Source organism: Rhynchophorus ferrugineus, unplaced genomic scaffold (assembly GCF_030347505.1).
Source record: "Rhynchophorus ferrugineus isolate W39M unplaced genomic scaffold, kcgeb_rfMv2 rfM6, whole genome shotgun sequence".
In the NCBI taxonomy this organism is placed as follows: Eukaryota; Metazoa; Arthropoda; class Insecta; order Coleoptera; family Curculionidae; genus Rhynchophorus; species Rhynchophorus ferrugineus.
In genome coordinates this window covers 35,317,015-35,339,193 of record NW_027472585.1, presented here as the reverse complement: position 1 = coordinate 35,339,193, position 22,179 = coordinate 35,317,015, and the positions used below count along the sequence as shown (strand labels likewise).

At 32.0% G+C, this 22,179-nt stretch overlaps 1 protein-coding gene across 1 annotated transcript; it reads right to left on the bottom strand.

The window, feature by feature from the left end:
* Positions 1-3,755: 3,755 nt before the first annotated feature.
* Positions 3,756-4,765, bottom strand: LOC143198207 (NADH-quinone oxidoreductase subunit B 2-like). The gene is made up of 4 exons (XM_076407317.1): positions 4,562-4,765; positions 4,356-4,497; positions 4,138-4,296; positions 3,756-4,082 (listed from the first exon to the last, which is right to left on the bottom strand). The coding sequence occupies exons 1-4, from the start codon at positions 4,746-4,748 to the stop codon at positions 3,884-3,886; spliced, it is 687 nt and encodes a 228-aa protein (XP_076263432.1). The 5' UTR covers positions 4,749-4,765; the 3' UTR covers positions 3,756-3,883.
* Between the last annotated feature and the right edge of the window lie 17,414 nt (positions 4,766-22,179).

Sequence of the window (22,179 nt, the reverse complement as noted above, 5' to 3'; positions counted from 1 at the left end):
ATTAATCCAAGTACATAGGAAAAGTAGTAATAAATTAATTGTAAATTAAATATTGTTATAAAAAAAATAAATTTCGTTTTAAAATGTAAACTTTTGCTGACAAATACTTATGAACATTTATAGATTAATGTACGTTTCTAGTATTTTCTCTAAAAAATGAGTATTATAAATTATTTCAATCAATTAGTTATTACCAATAATACTGGCGTATCTGCTGAACTGATATTGCTTAACTATAAGTGTCTCTACTTCTTGAAATCGCCAAATGTTTTATCATGTTCACGTTAACATTTGTATTTTTTATCAAGTTTTTAGAATTAATTCTGAAACAACTTTCTTGAGTTCAGAGAATTGTTTGCAGTTATCTTTGCAGGTCTTACGACAATTGTAGTTCTTACGTATTATTTTGTTTTCTTTTATTCACAGTATTAAGCTAGTTATTAATAGTAATAGTAGCATATTATATGTCTCTACATAGAGACATATAAAGTCTCAGCTGTACAAGCAAACTACTAAAACGTACAACTACAAAGTACTAAAACTTATATTAAATATATTGAATTCAGTTATGAGGATGTTCCTCGACAAGTAATAACAACATAATACAATTATTTTCGAACAAAGTTGTGTAAGTGTTGAGAATGCACCCAAATACTATAAGAGCAGTTACTTACACCGAGACCTTCAGATTCCAATGGTCAGAAGAAATTAAGAAATTCACAACAATACATGAAGAAACAGTCCACTCCCAGGTTAAGAGTACCAAACCGTGCGTCCGATAAAACCAAACCAAACGTCCGATATAAGTACTAAAGAATTTTGAAAACAAATTATAAATTAGTCAACGACTGGTAATAATATTTTGTTAAAAATATTAATACCTAATTCATTACAATAGAGGTTTAAGCATTTTCTTCTTCATAGCTTTACAATGATCATCTCATAACATTTTTAATGTACTCTAAGCTCTAAAAGCTTATCCTAATCTGGTTTAAATTGTAGAATATACCTGTGTATTTATTGCCTTTACCATATTGTAAGCCTTGTGTGTGTGTAGATCCTTCTTCAAGTTCCATCTATCCTTGGGACTAATTTTTTTGCGTTTAGAAAAAAACTCCATTTATATTCAGTGATTTTATTTATTATTTGGCCATTCCAAGTAATATTACATCTATTAAATTCACGTCTGTCACCATTCTGTTTTTTTTTCAATTGTAGATGTCTAAATTCCTTCATTTGTCATTGCTGTGTAATTGCTTCGGGTTTAAGGTTATTGGGTTATTGGTATGGCTATTATTAATGTTATTGTTTTTTGTTATTTTATCGTATCTTCATATTGCTTCTAATTTTATTGTTTTTTAAGGATAGTTTTTATTCGTTGGGTTATTTTATGGAAAGTTTATATGTAATATATATTTCGGTACACCGCCTTCATCTAATTAGAATGTTAGAAATAGTGCACTACATGATAGTTTGTTTCTCTTTGCTCATAGCTTCTCGACCATTTTGTGTCGACAGCGTCGTTTTCGGTATCTATTCAATAAGTTACTATATTTTCCGTAAAATAGTTTTCAGAAACCTTTAGTTTCTTCTTACTTTTGTTGATATACATAGAGTATATAGAAAATATAGAGCGCATGCGAAAAAGAAGAAAGAAGAATTGTTGTTAAATTCGGACTAATGTATATATTTTATATTTGGAAGTTGAAAAAAATTTTGCCCTGTCAATATAAATAAGTTATTTTAATACAAACAAATTCTTAAGATCATTTTAGCATATAGGACCAATATATAAAGTTGAGCAAAGAAGAATAATCTGGACAAATTATTGAGGAGTGTTGTTAATATTAACATTAGATCATTAACCCAATCTATCCAGGGTCATCGACAAAACCTTCTTCAACTACACCAATGTGAAAATTGATCGCCAAAACGATTTAAGAGGATTAATCCTTTTAGGCTGGGAATGTGGTATTAGATCAATAGAAAAACACAGTGTACACGTAAATATTAGTGTTCAGATTGTAATTTGTGGTAATATCACTGAGATATATATATATATATATATATATTTATATATATTTAATTGTGATAAAACCGTTCTGTCAATGTTTCATTTGAATAAAGAAACATTCGTTAAACCACAACGAAATTAAATAGAATTCATAATGTGGAACAATCTGAACAAGAAATCCGGTAAACGACTGAAATATCCTGGCTGAATTCAGCAGGAACGTTTAATATTGCGATTCGGCTCGCTGGTGGAGGTCGCCAGAATATTCATTATACGGCGAGCAAATTAAAAGGGTTCATTACTCAAAACGGAATAAGGTAGGTATGTTAACTTTGAAGATTAGGGTTTTGTCTTCCTATTATTTCGGCTTAGTTTTAAGCTGAAAGGGCTTTCTGGTGGGGATATGATGGATTTAGTTCTTTTTCTCCTCCGTTATATGATATTGTTTAGCGTACAAATGTGTTAAAGTATATATACTTATTATATGTATAGTAAAATCGAATTGAAATGGTGGGAATTGTTAAATGAGATATTAAATTTTAACTTATTAAGAAAAAATTTATTGTTATTTGTTATAACAATATATTTCTTAACTTTTTCAACCCTTTTTTGTTGTAGCCTTTAGATTCTATTAATAATTTTATTTCTGGAGTTCAATTAACATGAACACGGTATCTTTTTTGAAATATTTTAGTCTCCAAATAAACGCGTTACACTCGTTTTGGTATTATCTGCTTGTGAGTGTTAAAAATTGCAAATATTTGCTAGGGGATCTCCTTTTACGCTGGGTAAATATCACGTTGATAGGTTGCTTCATGCTTTTTAATACGCCGTGTTTTTAACCACAAATGAATTTTTATGATGAAGTTGGAAGTTTCTTGTCTTATATTGGATCCTTGTGGATTTATTGAGGTCGGTATGTCAGCTGCATATAGGAGGTTTATTGTTAACACATTTCCCTCTATAACATCTGAGCACATAGGTATTTGTCACACTGCTTGAGAAGCTTTCTTTGGAAAGGAGTAAGCTTTTCCAAATCGACTTGTAGTCCAATGTGCCATAATTTCATACAGGCGCGAGATATATTCATAAATATAGCTCAATAATCTTTTCTAGTTGTAAAGTACCCACTTCACTGACATTGCGCACATATTGACACACACAGCCATTAACATTGTTGCATTCAAGAGTAATTCTTTTATTAGACTTGATATGGGTTCAAGGGGGATGAATAATAGGATAACTACCTTGGAATGACTAGTAGTACCCCCGTAGCAGCAGTACTCGATTTGATTAATCCAAATTATTTAGGATTCTGAATTTTTTTTTGGTTCAAGTTAAACTTTGAAACAAACGAGCATTCTCCGCTTCGGGTTGTTGAAAATTGTTTATATTTATTAGAAGATATCTACTCAGGGCAAACTTTACGTGGATACGTATTGGCTCAATTTATTTCGTACGCCATGTTTTAACCATAGCTGAATTTTATTTATTTATAATTGGTGGTTTATTGTGTCTTATATTGAAACTTCGAGTGATTCTTAAGATCGGTATGTCAGCTGCATATAGGAAGTTGTTAATAACATTGTAGTTTATGAGATCTGGATATATTGGTATTTGTGACACTGTTTGGGAAGGCGTGAAATATATTCATAAATGTAGCTGAATATTATTTTTACCATTTAAATTTACATTTATTTGGTAGACTAGTCTGTGTGCATATTCTACTGTCCTGTGATGGTTAAGGAAACTATATTTATACTCTAAAATAATGTTTCTTTCTTTCGTTATTATTTTGGGTATCTTAGTATTCAATATATTACCCTTTTTGTTGAAAGTATTATATAATAATATTTATTCTAAATAACATCACTTATTTTCTTTGGCTTTTTTAAAATGATTTTTCCTGTACCACATTTGTACGGTATTTTGTCGTTTCACTTTCCTCTGCAGCATTAATATGCCGTACATTAGAGCTTCAGCAGTTGGAGGACAGCCCGGCACATATATATCAACCGGCACAATCCTGTCACATCCCCTTACTACTGAGTATGAATAGTGGTAATACCTAAGACAAATTAATCGATAAGTCTTGTTATAGTGAGCGGCTAGTGGATGGGTACCCTCCACCGTTGGCGCAGCTTCCCATCGATATGACCCATTTAGGTTCCGGCATTTGATCGTAGACTCGTCTAAAAGCCACTGACATTTTGTTAGTCAGAGTTCCGGCGACAATGATGACGTCAGTTTGTCTTGGCGATGCTCTGAACACAACGCCATATCTGCATTAATATTAAGTTGTAATTTGCCGAAGATTGATAGTTGATGGTTTATTATTTACCGATCCATATCATATCTAGGTGCCGCAATATGCATCATTTCAACGGCACAACATGCCAAACCAAATGTCATAGGCCATAATGATCTACTACGGCCCCAGTTGAGCAAATCGTCTAATCTTGCTAGGGTATATTCGAACAATCCTGGAAAAGTATTTATTTCATTTATAGCTAATGTTACAGTAAATATAGTGCTAATATAGTTAACCTTTTGTGTCTTGGAATGGAGAATATGGTCTCCATTCGCCTTTTCGGTATATTTTGTTCATGTTGCTTGGTGGTTTTATATTGGCAGCGTCAATTTTTTTACCATTATCACAGTTACCATGTTTGAGTCTGTAAAATATATTAATTATTATTGATGCTTTATTAGGAAACTTCGGACAAGAAAACATTTTTTCTATATTATGATATCTTCAGTAAATATTAATGACATAAAAGTTGTCAATATTCTAATGTCATAAAAATATAAAAGTATGTCAAAACCGTTATATTTCGATATAATTACTTTTTATGTAACAAATTGCTAATAAGTTAGTGGAGGAATCCAAGTCATTTGGATCAATTAATACAAATTTTTGTCCATTAAACCACAAAAAGATAAAATTAGGGGTTTAAGTTATAAATATTCGTTCATAATTTCATGTTGTTTAATGATGTATTGCTTCAATATTTGCCCTTTCTAATACCTCAAAGTACTTTCGTATAGAAAAAAGAGATAATTATTTTAAAATTTTTAGAATTTTAAGAAATTTTTAATTTTAAATTTTAGTTCGAGAAGAATGTTCAGAAATTATACCTTGAGTATTCGCCAAATAGTTTCGTTTTCTATTTTTCTGCTTTAGAATGTCTGTGATTAACCCTCAATTTGAAAGAGTTGTTATTATATCTTTCTTCATCATCAGATATATCTTCGAAATTCTTTCTCACAGTAGGAGATCTAAAAATAAATCCACTACCCGTATAAATATTTCAGTAATAGAATGGAGCCATAATGTACACATCCATTTTAAAAAGATCAATCTCACAATTTTTTGATAGTTTCCTGCGTTTACCCGTGTAGATATTATGCTCATAAAATGTTTAACACATATTTTCTTTCTCTAAGAAGAATACAATTTTATGATTTGATTTCACAAATATCATTTATTATTCAATCCTTGAATTCCCATACGTTTGTTCTGGTGATTCTGTTCAGTTTATTTCAAATCATTAACTCTTTGATACATGATGGATTTTAGAGGGAGCTTCTAAATTTGCCAGATAGTATTATAATTTACTAATGTTTGCTATGGTATGTTTTTTTTAATTTCAGCCCGCTCTCTGTGTTGAAACACTTTATGCTCAACAGACTCACTTATTTTTTACGAACAATAAGCTTTTTTAAACTACCTTTAGCACCAGCGAGATTCGATCAGCAGATAGTATGTTATCATCGATGAGTTAAACTCTTAGCCTGCACGGCTACCCCCTGGGTACTATCGATTGCTATGTTGTATGAGAGGATACGCTGCTTTAATTTAAAAAATTTGTACACCCATTTTTACACCCAACTGGTTTAAAATCTAACAACAATATTCTTAGTTCACTGTCTTGTTATACTGGAGGTAATTCATGAAACAAATTCCTAATGTAATACAAGGAATTTGAAAACTTCTTTTTTAAATAAAATTATTTCTCTTGTAATAGGTTATGTTCTATCGCAGAAATGTATTTTAAAAGTAAACAAAAATAAACTTAAGGAATCCCTTATGAGCTCCTATATCAAGCTGCCGAACAGGAAAGCTGGTTCTTTGCGTTTCAGACTAGATGGTTATGGAGCTGTTGTTCGGATCACATTAAAATATCCAAAACAATTAGAAATAAGCAAAAATATAGTATATTTTTGGTATAGAAGTGAACTGGAAGGTTGAAAACTATAACTTTTAGCATGTCTTTCTCCTCAGATTATTTGGAAACAAACGAATCTGTCTTCAATTTCAGACCGTATAACACCAAACAGACTAACAACTAATTTTAGAATTGTTACATATCATTTTCCAGGAATCTATTATAATTCATTAGTGAATGTTTCTATATTTTGATTCTTTTAATAATTTCTATAATTATGCACAATACATTATATGTACATAATGTAATACATAATAGTGAAGGTAGCATAATTTACATGCATTATATTTAATATCTAAAAATTTCAATATATTCCTATTTAAAATTATATTATTGAATTAATATAAAAGTTTCATATTTGTTAAACATAATAATTGTTAACCTAGATGCAAATTCAAGTATTAACATATAAATTTAACATTTTACTAAAACATTTTGCACTTTTCCGCTATAAATCTAATAAATCCAATGGGCCTACTGTTGTACTAAAGGTTTCTGTGATTTTTTTTTCAGCGATTAATTTTATTAAGAATGGTGTACACAGATAGTAGCAGAAAAGAAATAAAATACACAGTGATACCAAGATGACAAGTAAACACACCATCGAAGGAAACAAGAACTCTACCAAAAAATGTAAATAAGCTTTCGAATGAAACTAAATACGTTTCTCAGATATACAATTGTTAATTAGGTGGATTAAGCCTCCAGGGGGATGTATTATACATAGGATGTATGTAGTATATATAGGATGTATGATTAAATGTATTATAATGTTAAAATAAATTAAATTTGATAACATTTTTGTTCAATTATTATATTTAGATTAGAATTTTCTTGTATGTCAAAGCCAAACTGAACAAAAATTCAGAGTTGATGAGGCAACATAGCGATGTTTTAACATCACGAATATCCATGACGCATTACTAAAAAACTTTGGATAGACTATATATACAGGGTGCATATACCTAATACGACATTTTTGCCTCTTCATCTTTGATGAGTGTTTCTTTAGTTTAGTTACGTGATAACGACGAGGATAATTATATGATGAAATATTCCGAAACAGCATAAAATGTTATGCCGTTAGCAGTATGAAAAATAAACCAGACCTTTAGATAGTTTTCTGCTGTTGAAAAAATTTAATTATGCGAATTCGCTGTCGACGGCTTCAAAACGTAAAATTCTGCTCGGCGAATGCACCGCTTGGCCCAAATTTAATTTTGGCAAACGATTGGCCGGAAAAAAACTTCTGAAAAAGTTGTTTTCTATCCTGCATACACTGCCGGACAGGAAAATTACCATTCACTGAATGGGAATGCAATCCGAAAAGGACAAGTTATTGTCTCTTTTATGTTACGAGAACGAGGTAATTCACAAAATAAACTTTAAAATAATCGCATTTCGTTTAAATTAGGCTTTGAAAATTAAAAATAAATTGGATATGCACGAAAATGTTTATTATTTTGAGAATTGTAGATTCAAATAGTCATATTTTGTTTGTAATAGTGTAACATATAGACAAGTTATGAAGTGGGAATGGGTTGAAAATAATAATAAAACTTTTAATTTAGGAACTTTAAAATAATATATTTTATAGAAAATACTTGTTGAACGGTGACACAAAACGACACTAAGGATTTAATCTGCTCAGACGTAAAACAAACTACCTATGTATAGAAATCTAACTCATCACTACCTTCTTAATATAAGCACTTTCGTCTCGTCTACGATTGCACAGTTACTCAGGCTCGTTATATAACACCTCCCTCCTAGAACTCTCGTGATGGACGTGGTTGTTTTCTCGTCTGGACAGCTTAAGGATACATTACTCCCAAACATCTCCGAATTTGGCACATTTGCACTCTCCTGTATAGAATAAACCATAGAAAAAATTTAACTATATTGTCTTCTTTTTCTAATGGCGGTCCATTCTTTTCGAATCGATTCATACAGTCGATCAAGTCAAAACAACAAAAAAGTCTTGGATATTTGGATTTTGTGTTACATCAATAATTTTATAGTAATAATAATTAAATTGTTGTGTTATTCTTGGTGATATAACACACATTGGTTTTAAAATTTGTTCAAGTTATAACTTGAACCAGCATCAGTTTTATTTATAGTGCGAATTTCAGCTGCCAAATTTATAACAAATTATTTTCAGTGACCTGGAATAGGAATCAACATATGCAAAAATTTAAGGACAACAAGAAGGGAAAAAAATGATTCTTATTGTTTTGGAAATAGTCAAGTCATTATTGACGTTTGTTCAACAACATTAGTACCAAAACTGCAATAAGCTGGCTTCGTGGCGCAGTGGTAAAGGCGATGGGACGGTCCTTCTACTGTTGCAATAGTCCTGGGTTCGAATCCTGCTGGGGCATGGTCGTAAATTTATGTTTGTAATTGTTTAATATTTGTGAATGTTCTAGGTGAGTTCTAGGAGAGTGTAAAATTCAAAACGTAAAATTCTGCTCGGCGAATGCACCGCTTGGCCCAAATTTAATTTTGGCAAACGATTGGCCGGAAAAAAACTTCTGAAAAAGTTGTTTTCTATCCTGCATACACTGCCGGACAGGAAAATTACCATTCACTGAATGGGAATGCAATCCGAAAAGGACAAGTTATTGTCTCTTTTATGTTACGAGAACGAGGTAATTCACAAAATAAACTTTAAAACAATCGCACTTCGTTTAAATTAGGCTTTGAAAATTAAAAATAAATTGGATATGCACGAAAATTTTTATTATTTTGAGAATTGTAGATTCAAATAGTCATATTTTGTTTGTAATAGTGTAACAGTCAAGTTATGAAGTGGGAATGGGTTGAAAATAATAATAAAACTTTTAATTTAGGAACTTTAAAATATTATATTTTATAGAAAATACTTGTTGAACGGCGACACAAAACGACACTAAGGATTTAATCTGCTCAGACGTAAAACAAACTACCTATGTATAGAAATCTAACTCATCACTACCTTCTTAATATAAGCACTTTCGTCTCGTCTACGATTGCACAGTTACTCAGGCTCGTTATATAACACCTCCCTCCTAGAACTCTCGTGATGGACGTGGTTGTTTTCTCGTCTGGACAGCTTAAGGATACATTACTCCCAAACATCTCCGAATTTGGCACATTTGCACTCTCCTGTATAGAATAAACCATAGAAAAAATTTAACTATATTGTCTTCTTTTTCTAATGGCGGTCCATTCTTTTCGAGTCGATTCATACAGTCGATCAAGTCAAAACAACAAAAAAGTCTTGGATATTTGGATTTTGTGTTACATCAATAATTTTATAGTAATAATAATTAAATTGTTGTGTTATACACTGGTTTTAAAATATGGAAGAACCAGGGTAAGTGCAGAACGTAAAGTTACATTTTTAATATCAAGTTAAGTTCGAGTTATAACTTGAACCAGCGTCGGTTTAATTTATAGTTGGAATTTTAGCTGCCGAATTTATAACAAATCATTTTCGATGACCTGGAATAGGAATCAACATATACAAAAATTTAAGGATAACAAGAAGAGAGAAAAAAATGATTCTTGTTGTGTTGGAAAAAGTCAAGTCATTATTGAGGTTTGTTCAACAATATTAGTAGCAAAACTGCAATAAGCTGGCTTGGTGGCGCAGTGGTAAAGGCGATGGGACTGTCCTCCTACTGTTGCAATAGCCTTGGGTTCGAATCGTGTTGGGGCGGTCGTAAATTTATGTTTATAATTGTTTAATATATGTGAATGTTCCAGGCAAGAGTGTAAAATCCGACAAGGAAATTGATCCCAGTCACGCCAGTAACCAGGCTGGGTAAGACCGGATGTCTTCTGGGATGATTTCCAAAGTTGGTCACTCGCCAGTCGGTAGGCTTAATGCTGAGGACCGTGGTTCGGAGACCACCTTAAACTTTAGGCCCAGTCCAGATAAACCCATAGTTGGTAAAAAGAGACTTTATAATAAATATAAAAAAAACTGCAATAACTGGAAATAAATAGATATTTATGTTAAACATAATATATTTTAGTAATGATTTAAATTTTATTTTATAGCTAAGATGTAGCTAAAATTTGAATATGATATGATTAAGAATAATTGAGAGTAAAAGTCGAAGAATACAAATCAGAGAATCAGAGAAGAAGACATTACACAACATTTTGCTAAGATGTAATAACAGTGTAGAGTGAAAAAATTTGAAATAATCAGATTTGCTAACAAAAGTAGTCCTGGATCAAATAAACAAAATATAAAACCATCAACGACAACCTTATGATCTAATGACAAGGAAAATATAATGCATTATTATATAAGAGTATAGGTAAATATATTATTGTTTTGTAAAAATTATGATGTATTGAGTGAGATGTCTTGCAGCTTTAAAGTACGACCATCCATTCGTTTTAGGCTAGTAAATGTACAATATGTTAATCATAAGCTCAAGGTAGTCAATTCATTAATCGGATTTGTGTAACGATAATATTTGGAGATTTTTAAGAAAATTTTACTGCTTTCATATATAGTGGTGGCTTTTTCGTTTGGTTTTAAATATATTGGCTGTGTTTGATCTAAACGATTTTGGTCTTCTTTATTGTAATATTTATTTATATTTTTCTTAGAGTTCTTGTTAATTATTCAAATATGTAAATTTCTTTAAATATGGTGCCATTCAGTTTGCTTTTTAAGCACTAATCATATTATATGAGAATTCGTTGAAGCACTGTAGGCAACTGTTTCTATGGTGTAATCGTTAAAACATCAAGCTCACACGTTAGGGTGGCGGATTCGATTACTACCAGGGCAGCAAACTTTTTTGTTCTAGTTTGGATAGAATATTTGTCAAATCACCTAGACAATGTAGCGGACCCCAGGGCCTGAAACGTTCCTTACTTTCAATCATTGTTTCTTTATTGTAATAGTATCCATTGTAATTGTTAATAAAATAACTGCGTAAAGTTTTGAGTAAAATATCTAACACTAAAAAGAGAAAAATAAAATATTTTTAACAAAAAAATTGAACCGGCGAAGAAATAAATAAGGAAAAACTAAAAAGTGAAAAATAATCTAACTTAAATTTATAATACAAGAAAACGCTTTAAAATAAAATATGTACCTATTAAGCGTTGTAATAACTGAATAAAAATAAACAAAAAAGTTATTTACCCTATCTACTACACATATATTCTACAATATACACACAATTTAGCTTAATACCTACCTAAACCTATTCATCTGTTTACAATATTATTTTAACTACTACTAACTGATCCATGGTAAATTTCCATGGTATAGCCTGTATGGAATAGTTTCCCAAGTTTTGCTGTCTCCGAATTCAAATATTCCATGACTGAGCAACTGAGACGTTGCCATTTGCCTTTGGTGACCATACAAATGCGAGCTTTTATTTATTAATAGACTAGTACGAATTGAAATATTCAAATATTTTGAGTCAGATGTATTCTTTAGTTTGTTTGGCAGTCATTATTAGAAGAATTGTGTTCATTAAGCATTATTGTTTGTACAAAAAAACATCACCTAAACCTAGAATAAGCCTGATAAATACTATAAAGGCCCTGCGTTAGTGAGTTGCATTGTAGTCGTACCAGCACTAGTGACGACGAACGTTCTCGACACTCAAAAGAGATTGTCGCGCCAGAAATCGTTGATAAAATTCATGGAACCACATTGGGTAATTGGAGAATGACAGTAGGCGAGGTGGCTGAGGCTATTGGTATCTATTCTGAGCCTCTATACTGAAAACCACAATCAAGAACAATATTTGAGTTTTCGAAACAGTGGGTTTCTCAGGGTGAACGTGTTCGAAAGGAGGAAGGCCAATTTGTGTTTGTCGGTCATTCATATCAATTATATTGAAGAGGGTACAATGATCACCGGCGAATATTATTCTCAGCTTTTGAATAAATATGATATTGATTTGAAGCAAGAATATCCGCATTTGGCAAAGAAACAAGTGTTGTTCCACCAAGGCAATGCACGCATGTAAGTTACCACGTCGAACATTCATAAATTAGCTAAAAACTGCTACCTTACCCAACATATTTTGTACATTGGGACAATGTTACTATTTTATATTTCAAACCTCAAAACATATCTGGATGGTAAAAGATATGTATCAAATGAAGAGGTTAATACTGAAGCAAACATCTATTTTGAGTGGTTCAAAGGAATACCTATTATTTAGTAGTAATATGGCAAAACGATGGACTAAATGCATTGAATTGAAAGGATATTATTTTAAATGAGAAATAAAATGCTTTATTTGTCAAAAAAATCTTCTCCCTATATATTGAGGGTGATCATTTTTAACAGACCCGACTAACTATTAAGTGATAAATAAAAATTAGGTAATTTATTATTAAGCTATTATGGGCTTTCATTTTTAATTTTATTTATATACAGCATTTTTTATTCATAAGTTAGGTGTGATCGTATTTATTGACTTGATATGATTGATATTTTGATATGATTGATATTATGTTAAGTTTAATGTAAGTCAATTAATATTTTCTTTCGCTCCAATACCATTAAGTCTAAAAATTAAATATTTTCCACTATTAAAACTACTATTCTAAAACAAATCCTCGTAGCTTTCACAGCGGGAATACATTTAAATTAAGCTGGAGTATTTCAAAGGCGATTTTATATTCCAGAGCTGCGTTCAATACTGAAAATTTTGTTTAATTTAAGACGATTTGCATTTAGAGCTTTATGTATTCTAGTTATAGGGTGGTATTATCGAACATTTTGTCTGTGGTTTCCAGAATTAATTTATATTTTATTTAGAGTTCATATTTCTAGTTTTTGTAGCTTTCCTCATAGTGCATATATGTAATCTTCTCTTTTCTGGAAGATTATTTCGATATTCGATATTTTCCTATATTAATTATACACCCACCTTTAGTTGTTTCTACTCTCATTGCCCTGTCTTGGTATTTGTTAGAATCATAATTCCACACACAGAAAGTTTCAGTCAGTTACTGTCACTCTTTGAGCCACTAGTCAAATCAGTAACTTCTCTGTTAATTTCAAATCTAACACTAGTTCACGCTTCCACCATTTGTCATTTTCAAACCAGCAGAAGGGTGTTATTGTACACAATCATTCTTTACATATATCCAAACAGTTCTTGCTTGTATCTTTAATTCTTTACGACGTCCGAAAACAATTCGACAGTGATAGGGAGGAAGACGTTAGACTCCTTGGCCATATTGTTCAGGCCTCTGCTATCAGTGTTTTTATTTTCAAGCCTATTTCTCAAATATAGTAAATTAAATAAAACATAATTAAACGTATAATTTCTATTTACCAAGTAACAATTTGAAATTCTGCTTCTCTTTAAGATGGTATTCTCAAAACGTATGTTATGCAAGCCATTCCTTAATTACAGCTTTTGCTAATCCATTTGTTGAGATCTTTTCCACCAGCTTTTTCTTTTTTATTACTCTTATTAGTTCCACAATCTGCCCAGATGGCAATAAGTATTTGTTATGTTTATATTATATATATACATGACATGTAGAAAATCATTTCATTAAGTGATCTCCTGTATATAATACTATTTTAATTAATTTTTCTTATTCTAAAATCTATATATGTCCAATAATTAGATCCCATGGTGTTAAACGTTTTAATTTATGCACTTCACGGTCACTTCGCTTATTCAGCGAATATAGAGTATATTAGGATGCACTAAGACTCCTTCAAAGTGCTTCACACAAACACGTTGAATTACACTGATTTTTGGTTCTAGAGAAATAACGCGTTGTATCACTTCATTTGAAATACAGCACCGAGCATCGACAATGGCACGCAACACTTTACTTTGGTACTGTTGTAGATTGATATATTAGACTTGCCAGCGGTTCCCCATAGTTGGATTTTATATGACCAAATAGGCTTGAGTATAAATTTGCCCAGTAATGTCTTGTTATCTTATGATAACTTGGATTTGCGCCCGATAAGCCAATACATTTGGTAAAGTTTAAGCCCGAGTTGTTTCCATTTGGCGAGTATCTGCTTCTTCCAAGTAAGTCGTCGATCTAGGTGCATAAGATATTTAGCATCTGCTTGCGGGAGTAAACAATTATTGATATAGACTGATGGACATGTTCTTCTATGGAGCGTAATAGTTATATGTGCGAATTGTTGTCTTTACACTCTTTTTATTACCTCCTTGCCAAGGGTATTCTATTTTGAAATATCTATGTCTATCTTTCTACCTTAATTTTGTTATAGGCGCTCACAACTTGTATTCTTTTAAAAACAATATCTGGAAGTTCCGTTAGATCCCTTCGTAGTTTATTTTTACACTGTTTCTATCCTGTGTATGTTTTCTAATGGTGTATAACATCTTATGTTTCATATCATTAATTTCATGAAGAATTTTGTAGACATTTGACAACTAGACGAATTTTATATATTTATTCGGTTGCATATTCGGACGCATTAGAGAATATTGTGTCACTTTTAACATGAATAAAAGGAGAAGAAATATATTTTCTCTGTTAAAACGAATTTACAAACTACAATAGGCAATACATTATATATCTTGATAATATGGCCTCACTGGCTAATTTGGATAAACTATAAGTATTAAATCATAACATTGCATTCTTATCGCTGGTGATGTTATGTTAAAAACCCGGAATGCAATTATGGAAACATCTAGTAAACACCACATGACAACAGATTAAGATTAAGTTTCTAATAATATCGATTTCATTCATATTCATATACATATTCAAAATAATTATTTCATTAAAAACTTCTGCGGATCTAAAAGAACACCCTTTACACTCACGAGATGCAGAAAATTATAAATTCTATCAAATTTGGTTTGTATATTCCATAATCTGTTTGGTATGTAATTGGGGAACGCAGCGGTCGGCAATAAACTAGGGAAAAGGGTAAGGTAGCCGAAAAGGTAAGAAGAAAAATAATACACAACTCGCGGAGGATAATTTTTATTCATGGGCGGATTTAGATATTAGCATTTTAAATGAATTTAAATGAAATCCTCTAAGTGCCATCTAAAAGTTTAGTTTCAACTTTGGGGGGCGTCACGGCATTATACCTGTATTTAAATAGATCATTAAAAAGAACCGAAAGTTTTTCGTCTTGAATTTTCGCCGAAATTCTCGCTAATTATGTAAAAAGTTTGCGACCTTTCGTCGTATCTCGTCCGTTCTGCCGTTCTCGTGCCTTTCGCGCCCGTTGTCATTTTATTGTTATGCCGTTCTTTTTTTTTCCATTTCCCTGTTTCCTTTCGTTTAAAATCGGACGTTTATATATCGTTAAAACACGAGTTTATATCGAGACTATTTTTCTGTCGCTTTAAAATTTTAATATGTCCTATTAAACTCTTATTGCTTATTGTTAAAATATTTGGTGAGATATATGTTAATCTGCCATTTCCGTATCAATTGTTAATTGGCACTAAAATGTATTATTGCATACTCTTCCACTATGACTTTCAACGCAATACTGTTATGTGTAATGCACTTCCCTTACCTTTGATACACCTTTTCTTCCTTTTTTTTATTCATTTTAAAGTATACCTTTTACCAATGGTTTACCTGGACTGGACCTATAGTTTAACGTGGGTTCCAAACAATGATCCTCGGTATTAAGTCTACCGACTGGCTAGTGAACAACATCCCAGAAGATATCCGGCCTTACCCAGCTTGGTTACTGGTGTGACTGGAATGGTTATTCCTTGTCGGATTTTAAAATTTTGCCTATAATAACATTTACAATTACAATTACAAACAAAAAGAAAACAAAGTACATAGCAGCATTCGAAACCGCGACTATCACAACAGTAGGAAAACCGTCCTGTCGCCTTGACCACCACGCCACCAAGCCGGATTGGATTAAACACATAAAACAATAGGAGTTACACATATTATCGTTTCTGATGACAAAAACCAAGTTTGTTTTCGTAAAGACGTTTTTGCGTAGAAATTTATTAAAAAATAACTCCCTGCAGCAGGAGTTATTTCTCAATGTTCTGTGCTTTGGGGAAATAAATTTGACTTAAATGAACAAACGATTACCAAACATGAATCATATTCTTAATGCCAAAACAAAATGTGCTATGAATGTATATTGAGTTAGGAGCTCTTGACTATATATTCATTATTCTTCAAGGGGACTTCTGAATCTATAGCCTGCACTTGTGCACTTACTTTTCAGCCAGTGTAGTTCTTTTTTAAGACGCCGGATATGCCCAAACCATTAGAATTATCGTCCCTAAATTTCTTCCTCAACTGTGCGCAGATTGTCGTATCTTCAATAAATTACTTCATCTCTAATATAAAAACCTGTAAAATTAGTATCAAGTATCGTATTCGAAATACCTGAAGCTTACAGATGTCAAACTGTAATATTGTCAAAGTCTCGTAGCTACACAGAAGTACAAACTTAGGCAAGCAAAAACTCGCAAGAAAAAGTTAGCTTGGTTGATTCGGTGTAGTACTTCAGAGGTAGGTTCCACTTTCTCCTCCCACATTATTGATACCAACTAATTTTTGTAGCAATTCATGCTAACTGGATTCGTTTGAGATTTAAAATAACTGTCAGTTGTCAATACTTTGGTATTTACTTCATTAATTCTCAACCCATTGTGGAAGAAGCAAAATGTTAGAAGTGTCAAAATCAGCAAATATCGTTCAGATCAGATCGCGTACATCAGATCGATTAATGAGTTTAGAGTATCATATTGAATTATTATATCATTCATTACTACGTTGAAAGGCAATGGAGCGGATCTCAAATGAATTTAACAAACAATTTCGCATTCACACACATCTAGTGGAACCACCGTAAGATGCCCGAAGAGAAGAAGTTCACTAATGTTTCGTGGAACATGTTCAAATCAATAGAAAATCAATAGAAATAGGAACAGTAATCACATGTAATACTTTCCGCATGTAATGCTTCCTTCCAGAGTGCAGAATTTCCTAAATCCGAAAATCTGATTTACACACTCACTACACTAGTACACATTGACTAAGGATCTAGTCTGATTACTGCATATCAAGAAGGAATTGTGATAACCGGATGAGCAAACGAAACCCGAATAATTGCAATGGTTACATTCAATATACATCTATTCTAAAGTCTTCAGTTACCTAGCATTACATAATGTATAATTAGAGATGAAGCTAATTATTTTTTATTTAAAAGGTAACCCTTGTATTATACATATGTTATGTATGTATACGAGAGTATATCACACGTGAAATTGGATCACTTTATAACTTCAAGCATAAAGGATGATTAATATCTCTGGGGGGTTTTGGCTCGTTCGTAAACACGAAAAAGGAACAGCACAACGTTTTTGATTAAACAGCCAGAAGGATAGCACCCAATAGACTCTAACGAACTAAATCTGCTGCATTCCTACGAAAGGCATATATAAATAACTCCTCAAAACTTTGGTATGTGCTGTTAATTATGGCGGCGAACTACGCAAACAAGGCCGCTATTGGAAATTTACATGATGAATGCGCCGCCCCGTTCCAGGTCCCCGACTAATTTATAGAATAAACTTCGGTTCACGTAGCTATATTAAGTTATAATGTGCCTTTAATGCGTGCCATTACATGAATTTTAAGTTGTACTCGGCGTAGTTCTTCCTAATTTACTTAGGCCCGGGAACTCCATCGCCTCCGGCATGAATAAATAAAGATGCGGCACGTATTTTTCGTTGATTTTGATTTTCCCATAAGCGTTTATTGGTTACGCTCGTCCATCTCGTTTCGCTCGGCTTTCGCTTGTTATCAAATCATATTTTTGCTTTTGTTGTGTATTCGTTTTTTATCTGAAATTGAATAACATCGCGTAGTGTTAATTTCATTCTTGTTATATACAGGCAATGGAAAAAAGAATATGAACACCATGCAATATTGTGCATATTGGCAACACTGCTTCCGTGTTAATAATGAGCTGCGTATCCATTGCTCAGTTTACAAGTCTTGTAGCTTATGTTTTCGTATGTTACAGACTTTGGTCTGCACCGATTAAAATAAGCGTTTCGCGACTGGCGGTTTCCACGGTAATGGCGGCATACTTATAATTTGGTAAAACGTCCTAGACAAAGAGGAATAAGGGCCGAAATCAAAGGCTAACTGACGAAAGCCGACGGATATTAAAAAGGTTTTTGGTCAAGCAACATATAAGTAAAGTACCAAGATAGCAACAGAACACAACAGTCACATAAGTAATATTGTTTTGACAAAAAGCGCTGCGATTTTGATTGCCTATAACTTTGCTCAAAGAAAAGATAAGTGAGTTTGGTTTCCATAAAAAGTTAATTTGGTCTTTTTTTCACATCTTTTTTTTGTTATGATTGAAAAATTATATTGGCTAAATGGTGACCGCGATTCACTATGCGACTTTCGGCTTTTTTAAGGCATTTTTCAATACACATCCTGCAACGTCTGAGGCTGAATTTCTTCATTTTCGTGACGAATATTGTCTTTGAGAGGTCTAATCGTTTGGGACTTATTTATATAAATGTTTAATTTTAAAAAAGAAAAAGCCTGGTGCTGTTAAATCCGGAGATCTGGCTGGCCATACTAAATTGCCTCTTTGAAAAATTAGTCTTCGTCAATTCTCTTTATTTTTCTTTCTGTAAGAAACTTCTACGAGGTATTAGAAAACATGAAAAAAGAATCAAATAAATCGGTATAGTCGTTCTTAAGTTATGACATAACCAGCGGATGTTGGTATATGGTTGTCATATTATTTTGTCCATTGTCTAAATCTTGTTTTCAGCTTTTTTCAGTTTTGGCGTTAACTTCTATTTTATTAAAAGTATTATTAGAGGAGATTATAACCAACATCAGATAGAATAATGTTTTGATCTGTTGTCTGAACATTTAGCGGTAATAATAACAGCCTTTAAAAAAATATCAAAGACTAATGGAAAACTAACTGGCCACTAATTAGAGAAATTCTCGACAGAATCACGAAAAAATTGCAACAATTAGGAATTTAAAAAAAATAAATCCATAAATCCACAAAAGAGCTGATCCATTCCGATATCCGAGTAATTCAGAAATACTTGGAAGATGCTAAATGAGGCTAGAAATGATTCGTAATGGAAAGTAAAAAGAAGGCTAAAAGGCCCTACGAGCAAAAAGCCTGCCTGTTAAATATATTTACAATAAATGGAATAGAAACAATAAGAAAATCTTTCCTCTCTGACATATCTAAGGATGAAGAAAATAAAATTAGTAACATCCTAAATTCCCTATTTTAAAAGAATTTACCCCATGAGACGCAAAGAAAATCAGATGAGAGAAAATTTTTTGAATGTAATGTAACAACCGGAAAAATGCAAGAACTATTAGAAGGGAGTGTAAAATTTGTAAAATGCATATTTAATGCAATATTACGAATTAATTACTTTCCTAGCACTTAGAAAGTCTCTTAAATAACGATCTAATAATATGTAATAGTAAATCTGCAAATAATATTTAAATTACATGATTTATACAACAAAATAAACTATATTTTTTATCATCAGGGTTTTTATTGCAATTTTTATTGTCATATTTTAATATCCCTTTTAAGAAGAGAGGTTTACCTGGACTGAAGCTACTCTTTAACGTGAGCTGCCAACCATGGTCCACGGCATTAATCCTATCGACTGGCGAGTGACGAACTTGGAGATAATTCTAGAAGACATCAGGTTTTACACAGCATGGTTTTGGACAGTAGTAATTATAAATAATCACAAAAAATGAATTTAGGAATATGCACCAGCAGCATTCGAACCCACGACTATCGCAACAATAGGATAACAGTCCTGTTGCCTTGACCACTGTACCAACCAAGTTGGTGTTTTACGGTTATTGTTATGAAAAAGTGAAGTCACAATTATAATAGTATATTATACTAAGTTCTATATCTTATATGTGCAATATTTTTTATACTTCTATATTTTCTATAACCTACTACTTTATGTAACGCCAATAATATGATATTCTTCTCAAACATTATAAAAATACACATTTATTTCTATGTTATTCCAGTTTCTGCTTTTTTTTTTCAAGGAAATCCATATACTCGATACTTGGGCTCGCTCAGACGCGTTTTGTTTCACCTTAAAATCCTGGAAAAGCTTCAGCTCTCCACAGTTCCGGTTCGCCCCTTGTTATTCAACGAGTTCGTCTATCTAGATTGCATTTTCAATCGAAGTTTTTTTAAATAAATAATATTAAATTTATTATATATGTGTTATAGTTACTTCTAGATATCGAAAAGATATTTGTATATTTTTCATCCTTAATATATTTTGGGGAAGCATAATGCTACAATGTATCAATTCCATATTTTCCTAAGCTATCTTGATGACAGTTTTAATAGTGGACGAGTTGTTCCCTAAACATAATTTTATATTATTTCCTCAATATGAATTTTTCTGGTATGTAATTATATATTTTTGTCTCTATCTCTACGAACTCGTTTGAAAATTATTTCGGTCAGACTGACTGCTGGCTAGATATTTGCAGGTGATTGCTTTTTGTGGAGCGTTTTTCACGTTGCCACATGCAACAGTCAGCCGATAATGACGTTAAGCTAGTTTTTTTTCGGGAAAGCTTTCGCGGCAGCCTGCCCCCGGGGAATTGCAATGGAAAGGCTCGTTAAGGGCGACCGGTCTGGAGGGTCCAGATGCTTTTTGCGCGCGTGTATGCCGGAGTAGATCGCTAGCGGTGAGGGTTAATGCGCAAAGAACAACGTTGAATTCAGTATCGACGATATATTGTCGCAAATCTTAATTTTAATTTGTCTTAACATAAAATATAAGAATAGTTATTTTATGTTATTTTTTATGCTTTCGCGGATGTTACATGCTGCCGTGGTCTTGAGAGTTTGTATCAGCGTTTGGTTCTCAAAAGAACCTTTAATATTTTAATAACGTTTCGATAGAATTTCACCTGCCATCTTCAGTCTTGCTTCCTGTTCTTCCATTCGTTATTTCAGCTCGAGTAACATTTGATTGGTACTTTAATAAAGTTTGTCACACAGGTGCTGCACGTGACAACCGTGACGTAAATTTTTACTGTCCAATGAAATACAAACAATACACAATTTAATTTAAGAAAATATTTATTAAATTAAATATTAAATGAAAAAATTAAAAATGTAAAAATAAATGTAATGTGCAGTGTATATGCTCTTTCCTGTTAAAACTCTAAAACTGTTGATTATTATATTAGAAGATTATTATTATATATTAGAAGATTGTATAATACAACAATATACGTAGTATAATAAAAATAATAGTATAATAGTATAATAGAACATTATAATAAAACAATTTTGTTGGAGTTTAGGGTATGACCTATAAAATTAGGCTCAACTTGCCAGTTTACTGAGTTTATCATATTGAATTGAATGCAAACAAAAATTTCAGTTAGTATCTTTTTTATTTCATCAATTAACCTGAAATATATACTACGGTGCAACGTAAAATTTTGTTTATTCGCATAGGAACAATTGCAACTGAAGGTATATAGGCAAGTTGCAATTTTTCAACCCCTTGGTAATAACCCCCCCTTTAGCAAAGAACTAAATTATCTAAAGTACCCTCATGTTTATCCTCTTCACGATTTTCTAAAAGCGAATGAGATGAAAACATTGAGCTTATGGCGAGGGCTTATTGAGAGATATATATTCCTGAATCCATGAGCTCTAATAGATCCATCCAAATATTCCAAACTATCTTAGTTAAGTAGACTTAAGTCAATATATCGATACACATATTTATTCAAAATATTTTTCTTTGAAGAATTTAATACCCTTAAGGTAGTTATTTAATTTTTAAATGATGGTACTTTATCAAACTGGGCTGGTAGTTGGGTAATTACATGTTGCACTATTTAGGTAGTAAACGCTCTAAAATTACT